The following is a 7,545-nucleotide window of genomic DNA, read 5'->3' on the forward strand; positions in this document are numbered from 1 at the left end:
TCTTTTCCTCTTACCCTGTTTTTGTCTCTTTCCATTGTTTTTCTCTCTAAAATGTGCAACTGGTTAAATCTGACAAGGGACAATATTCATTCAGATGTTCAGTTGAAACTGCTCTGGAGGAAGATGCCCCTGGACTTTTACAGGCATGCACTTTTTCAGATATGAACCTACAAATTTTTCTTTACATTGTAGCTAAAAATATGATCAATGTGTAAAGGCTTTGCCCTTAATTTTTTGTTGGACATGGCAGGTTTTAAGAGAAAAAGGTGTTATGGAGGAAATCAAGCTCTATGGTGACTTTATAGATAAAGATTTGTTAAGCCTGGCTGATGAGGAAGATAATTTTAAAGACCTTGAAAGTATCATAGAGAAGGTCAGTTTAAAATTTTCATGTATGAAACATATCATGTTGTGGTGCTTCAACTTTCTACTATTGGCTCACCTTCAACTGTTTAGAATTTATATCTTGCTTCTGACTATCATCAATTCAACAAGTTAAAGATTAAATAAATAAATAAAATATTTTTTAATGCTTTCATCACTGGAAAATATTATGCTAGATCTCTTGAAATAAATACTTCTTTTGTTTCCTTGTGTAAAGCAAAGATTACCTTTGAACTATTTTGTTGATTTGCCTGTTGCATGCATCCACATTTAGTTTTTCCTAGCTTTAATGTCAAACATTACAGTATGGTTAATGTTTGTGCATCATTTTGAATGAGACATATGAGCTCTTTTCTGGACTTTGTTTTAGCTTTGGGGAAGGCCTTCTGGTTTGTTTAAGGTGGTTCGTACACGACAAACAGCCAACAAGCCTACTTATTGCTTGCCTTGTCTGCTTTCTTTGATTGAACAGGTACATGGTATTTTGTACTGTCCAGTAGAAGTGTTTTTGATGTAGCAATCAAATATGTATTCATATGTTTAAGTCTCATTCTTCTTTTGAACTCTTTAAATAATTTATGATTTATGTTTGATACTTCAGACTAGATCTCTACAGAACCGCAAGTGGCCTGTTGAATGGGGATGGTGTCGACAGCTTCAATCATTTGTGTTTGTATTCGAAAGACATAATAGGTGCTCTGATTATTCATAGGACATATATTTATATTTCTCTATGGTTCTTTTTTGTAGGGCATCTTTTGCTTTACAGTTTTTTTTTTCTAATTTAATTTTTGGCCATATTAAATATATAACTCAGAGTGACCTTATACAGAATCGTCTTAGAGCGTCCAGAATACGGCTATGCAACATACTTCTTTGAGCTTGTTCAATTGTTGCCAATCCAGTGGCAGGTTGGAAGATTGATTACTGTGATGAGTATTGCTACGTGTAGCAGAACAGCTCTTCTTACAAACAAGCCTCTAGAGGTGACATTTCCTAGCTATTCGATTACTTTTTGGAATTTGATTTTGAATGGAATGTCTTCTGAGGTAGCTGATAACTGAAGCATTCTGAATTTTGATCATCTTTCTAGGTACTTGTAGTTTGCTAATTCGGATTCAATTTTTGTAACTAAAATTGAAAGTTTTCTCATTTGAGTTTTTGTTGGATTTAAAAGCGTTTTTGGGGTCACAATTGTGAGTTTGGAATTCCAATCCAATTTAATAATTCTAATGATTTCTTACATCTGGAAAATTTTACTTTTAGAAAAGTATTGTTAGTTATTATGTTTCTCCTCCATTCTTGGAGATATACTATTAATTGCAAATTTGCATGCATAAAAATTAGGCAGATTACTTTCTGTTAGTTTAAGTACTGCGTTGTACCAGAGGCTAGTCAAATACCTGTTTCAACTAACTAGAATAACTCCTATGTTGAATACACATTTTAATAAGCCAAAGAATTGCTTTCCCTTCTCATAAAGTGCTTTTGTTGGGGCCTAATCCTAGCCCAAAATTCTGGACTTGCATGGAGATGTGTGAGGTGTCAAACAAATTAGGGATATTATCAATCATACATGTTTGTGATCCAAGTTGCCAGTCCTGGTATGTATTTGGCTATGGCAGTTAGCTGAATTTACTTTTGACCTGGGTTCCGTATGGCTTGGGTAGAGCCATATAAAAGAATAGTTAAATTACTAAAAATGTAAACTTTTGCCAAATTAACATTATGCAAATTTACCTTGGTTGGATTCCGCCTTTGATTCCAATTAATGTTTACTCTACTTTTGCACTCAAGATTCCAATCAAAGGTGGAACCCCCTCTTACAGAGCTTGATGCAGGTAAATGCCCCTAATAAGTTTCCCTTAACAATTGCCATGTTGATCTAACAAAACGATCCAATAGATCTTTGGGAGTGCATTGACATGGAAATGAATGATTGAAAAAGGCAATGGGCTGTAAATGAGAAAGCATGAAGGCAATTGAAAGTGTATAAATTCCTTGAAACTGTAGGGAACACGTCTGTGGACCCATGTTTTTCTGGGGTGAGGCTGGGGCATTGCTGCCCTGCCCAGGTATGTTCCTAGTTTACCTCAGATGAATTCAGGAGGTACCTGATCAGGGCACAAAAAATCTGAAGAACTGAGGCCATTTTGGTTTAGGAATGGGCCTAGGACTGGTACTCAGTATCAACCAGGACTGGGTATGAAGGGTCTGGAGGTACAACCTGGTACACAGTTTTCAATAGAGTTTGCCTCGCAAAATGAGGGAAAATTAGAAAAGGTTCTTACAGAACAACAAATGTGGAATTGACATTTTATTGGAATCATGAGTGAAAGTCCTTCAGCACTGTTTGAGTTTGGATTTTATGCAGGTTTTAATACATGAACTACATTTGTACATGAAACTTTTAGTAATGGAATGGATCAGACTGTTGAAAGACAGCATGAAAATTAAAATGTTAGCTACCCTCAAAATGAGATGACTAGGCAAAAAAGGAAGGATATTCCCCAAGTTAAATGAAATTTATAGAGACTAAAACCTATGATCTCAACATTCCTAAAGGGGGTAAAGGACCTTGATTGCCAAGTAGCAGTTGAAAAAACTACTTTTGTTGTGCAGGTCCCCTCTTACTTACCACAGAAAACTCATGCATATTGGTGGCTATTGGCATGCATAAACAGCCCACAATAGTGTAGCAAATGCACTCACAAAACTGCTCAAAGCCAGGGCAATGGAGATGCATTTACATTCATGAAGAAATATTCACTATTCTAAATTACAGGTTTAATACTAGAAGATTGGCATGTGCAATATCTTTTACTTGTAATATTTATTGATATGAAACATGCTCAATACTTTTTCTTTGGCCAAAAGAATTTCTTTAAATGATTTTTATTGCCTTCTTAATTGAGCTGAGTGTAGTTTATTTATTCTAACTTCTTAGAATACCCAAGGTTGTCAAGATGTGCTTTGGCAAGTGCTGGCTCACAAAAACGATAGTTCTGATACTCTTGTACTGAAGCTTATAGATCCACAAAAAGAAACACAAAATACAGTGCTGATGTGTTATACTGTAGACTTGTCCCAACTGCTGATGTTTATTGCCAGTTTTTGAGGGATTTGAGTTGCCATGGTCAAACAGATACTTTTTCCGGTTGAAATATTACTCAGTTGTAAATAGTTTTCAGAACAAAAAGGTGATAGTAGATCTTGAAAAGATATGTTGGATTCTATTAAATTATCTGTTATTGTATCTGTGAATTTGTTATGCATTGGTGCCGATTTTTAGATGGACTGGCATCTTTATCCGCATTGATATCTGATATGTGAATAATCTGGATATCTGTAGTACTTTCAGACTTGCTATTGTTTGGCATATTAGTTTCTTGAATTAGATTATCCCAGTACCATTTGGAATTAATGATGATTCATAAAAATTGTTGCTTTGGTTTTTGGATCTACAACAAACATTCCTAATCATGTGTGGATGCTATCTGTTTTGGTATACACTTTTTAAGTCAACATTGTACTGATCATTCTTCTGTTGAATAAGATAGATCGGTCATGACCTAAACGCAGAGGAAGCAAGTATACTAGAGGATTATGGATGGACTCCAAATAGTGGCTTAGCCTCATTACTGAACTATTGTGACCGAGTTGTACATGATAGGAAGGATGATGATGACATGGAATGGAGATCAAAAATAGGGAAGCTTCTAATGGATGGCCATGCAGGTGGTAGGATCACCAAAGCTAATATTCCAAAGAAGCTAAAAAGTGTCATTCCAATTGTTAAGCTTGAGGAATGCCAGTAGCTAATAAACATTTATAATGATGTTGTTTTATGCCATGTAAATATGTTACCCTCAATTGCCTACATGTGATTGAAACGAAAAGGCCTAGCTGCATTTTCTGATACACCACCCCTCTTGTATGATAACTGATTTGTAGATTAATGTATGTGTTACTTGCATTTTGCAGCTGAGTGTTGTCTGTGATATGTCACTTCTTAGAACCGCTTCTGAAATTTGTTAGAATATTTGGGCATACAGAAAAACGTTTTTGTAGGCATTAGCTGTAAAAACACTTATGATGCTTCTGCTACTGGCGAAGGATTGTTGTTTTCTTAGAGCTGTTTGGTCTTGAGTATCGGAACATAATGATCATGCTTTATTGGGGTTGGAGCTTGTTTATATTGTAAAATTTCTTTGTCACATTCCTGGTTTATTCAACTGTCTTTGGTTCCTTGCAGTCGGTAGTATGCTCATGTGACATTTTGGAAATTTGTAATTTACTCTCTAAATTTATTTCAAAAATATTTTTATTGTTGTGAGACTTAAGGTGTATCAATCTGATCCTTGTGCAGTTCTGAAATGACAGCAGAATTGGTTTATAACATGATATAGATGGTGATGGTGTCTTTTCACTTTATTTTTTTTGTGCGGAGCAAGACTCTAAATTACTCTATTACTCTTAATAGGGATATATTTAGAGTTTCGAAAAGTACTTTATTTTCAAATGGCAGAAAATGTGGTGTAAAAGATATGCAAGATGATAGTTTGCATATTTGTTTCTTTGGTCACCATATGCTTTTCAAAGGATCATTCTGACTTGATATTTAAGATGCATACCAGAGAAGATGATTAAACATAATTTATGGATTTATTTGTTGGGTTTTGTAACATCTTTAATTATGTGTAAGCTAATGTTGAGACCAATTTGACTTGATGCTTTAGATGGTGGCACAGCAGAGGATAATGAAAAAACTCTCCTTTCTATGTCTAAAATTATGGCTCTTTAAGCGACTTGTATGGACTAAGGCTCTATCTTTACATATTTTACGAGGGTGGGTATAAATTTTGAAATGGGTTGGGTTCCAGGGAAGGGTCAAGGGTATAATTGTTTTTGATAAACTACTAGGGTTCTATTGGAGCCCCCGGTCTTTGAATTGTGAAGGTTTGTTCATGGGACTCACATCTCATACAATTCATGTGGGGATATTGCTTTAACGAATGCTCCACTAGCATGTGATACTATTGCAGTTTCGTTTCAAACTTTTTCTACTCTTGTTGCGCTCCTTTGGCTTGAATGTCTTAGCTTCTTCTACCTTCCTTTATCCTTTTGTTGGGCAGCCACTTTAATCTTCTCCCTCGTATGCCTTGAATTCGTTGTCTGCCTATCTTCCCTACTAAGGCAACTAATTTCTCCTTGCTTTCCTTCAACACTTTAAGCCTATCGTATGCTATCAATAGAGTGGAAATATCACTCTAGCACTCAATTGCCACGGAGATGTCTCCAACATTAAAACCAAGTGGTCCTACTAATTGACCACAACCTCACTGATCATTATTTATATTGAATGTTATTCTATATTTATTACATCAAGAAATATAAAATACAATGGCAAGGAGGAAGGAGGAGTGAAGAGTAATGACATGCCGGCATTTACAAAATCTATTTATAACTTTTTTTATTTTTTTTTATTTTTATGAAAGCAAATATTAAAAAATAATTTTTTTTTGTGTACACAAATAAAATTATTAATAATGAATGGTGGTTTTGTAAAAAGTAAAATCAAATATTCATATAATATAATATCTACTACAATTTTTAGAGCAAAAACAAAGCAAAATATTAACAAAATGATATAGCATGCTTAGAGTAGAAAAGGGAAAAAAAAAACTAAAAATTATTAGATCTTTTCAAATAAATATGCATTTTAATAAATAAATTATCAATTAAAGCTATTGAGATTGAGATATTTATGTATTTTTAGTAAATAAAATAGTAAGTAAAACTATTGAAATAATTTGTTTTATTGAAGTTTCGTAACTCTTGAAATAACTATGTACATAACATATGCATCAATAATGTGTTGTTTGCTTTGCAAATCTTGTGTATATTAGTAATATTTATTTGTTTGTAGAAGATATAATGAATGTCAATAATTGTGGAATGGACAAAATTTGAGGACCATGTGAGATGGGATATATTTAATTATTATTTATTTCTTGATGATTTGGAAATATAGTTGCTTGAAAATATTGAATTAGGAGCTTACACAAAAAAAAGTGAAAATTGAGAGTTATTAAACATCTTACCAAAATAGGTGTTATGTCTTGCAATTAATACTCCCATGGAGTGCTAATGATTGGCAAATGGTTTTCACATTGGTTTATAATATAATTTATGATATGTAGTGTAAGATTTGTAAGATAGGTTACTTGTTATTTTGAGATATTTGACCATTGATTATGGGGCATTGGTGTTTGCACGAGGAATGCCATCTAATTTTGTGGCCATTGGTGTTTGCACGAGGAATGACATCTAATTTTGTGGCCATTGGTTTGACCACTATTATGGAATCATTTTGGGTTTCTAGTTTCCAATTATTTTATCTAAAGAAGGCATGAGATATAAGTTTTATGGTTGATTTTGTAGGCACGATACTATTATATTGATGGATTGTTGTCAAATTGAGGGAATAAGTGGATTTTATTGATACGATTACATTGTTGAGGTTAATAAAGTTTGAAGCTCTTTGGCGATGGAGTTTTTCCTTGCAAGAGTGGCTTCGTGTAGATTTGGTTAATTATGTGTTGCTAATTACTCACTTGCTAGAGGTTTTATGGTTGATTTTTTAGGTACTATTACGTTGATAGATTGTTGTCAAACTAAGGGAATAAGTGGATTTTTTTTTTAAAATTGTAGATCGTTCATCAATGATATTAATCAAAACAAAGTATTTTGGTTACATAAAATAGTGATCAAGTAGATCACTCATTGAAGCTCAGTCCAAAATTGTCAGGATCACAAAATATATAGTATCACATATCAAAGTGTATATCAGGATGCATATTGAAACAAGTTCAAATAAAAAATACATTAAACAATTCACCATATAACAAAAAAGGAAATGAACATATAACTGATCAACATTATAGTCTACTTCATTTGCATTGTCCTAGTTGTCCCCTTCACTGACCTATTCATCTTCTTCATTCTGTTGTTCATCATCATCCTTTTGTTGTTCCTCTTCATCATCTTGTTGACCTTGATCATCACCTGTTGTTCTTCCTCTTTCTCTTGCTGCTCTTCATCTTCACCTTGCTGGTCTTCTTCTCCTACTATCGTTTTACCTTTCCTCTTATTCTTGTT

At 33.7% G+C, this 7,545-nt stretch overlaps 1 protein-coding gene across 2 annotated transcripts in view; it reads left to right on the forward strand.

The window, feature by feature from the left end:
- Nucleotides 1–4,722, forward strand: part of LOC131060801 (uncharacterized) — a 60,204-nt gene extending 55,482 nt beyond the window's left edge. For both annotated transcript variants that reach the window (XM_057994212.2, XM_057994213.2), the window contains exons 8-13: nucleotides 95–143; nucleotides 251–373; nucleotides 755–856; nucleotides 986–1,077; nucleotides 1,217–1,370; nucleotides 3,945–4,722. In XM_057994212.2, coding sequence (XP_057850195.1) covers nucleotides 95–143; nucleotides 251–373; nucleotides 755–856; nucleotides 986–1,077; nucleotides 1,217–1,370; nucleotides 3,945–4,202 — 778 coding nt within the window. In that variant the 3' untranslated portion in view covers nucleotides 4,203–4,722. The remainder of the gene's footprint in view (nucleotides 1–94; nucleotides 144–250; nucleotides 374–754; nucleotides 857–985; nucleotides 1,078–1,216; nucleotides 1,371–3,944) is intronic.
- Nucleotides 4,723–7,545: the final 2,823 nt, after the last annotated feature.

Source organism: Cryptomeria japonica, chromosome 10 (assembly GCF_030272615.1).
Source record: "Cryptomeria japonica chromosome 10, Sugi_1.0, whole genome shotgun sequence".
NCBI lineage: Eukaryota > Viridiplantae > Streptophyta > Pinopsida > Cupressales > Cupressaceae > Cryptomeria > Cryptomeria japonica.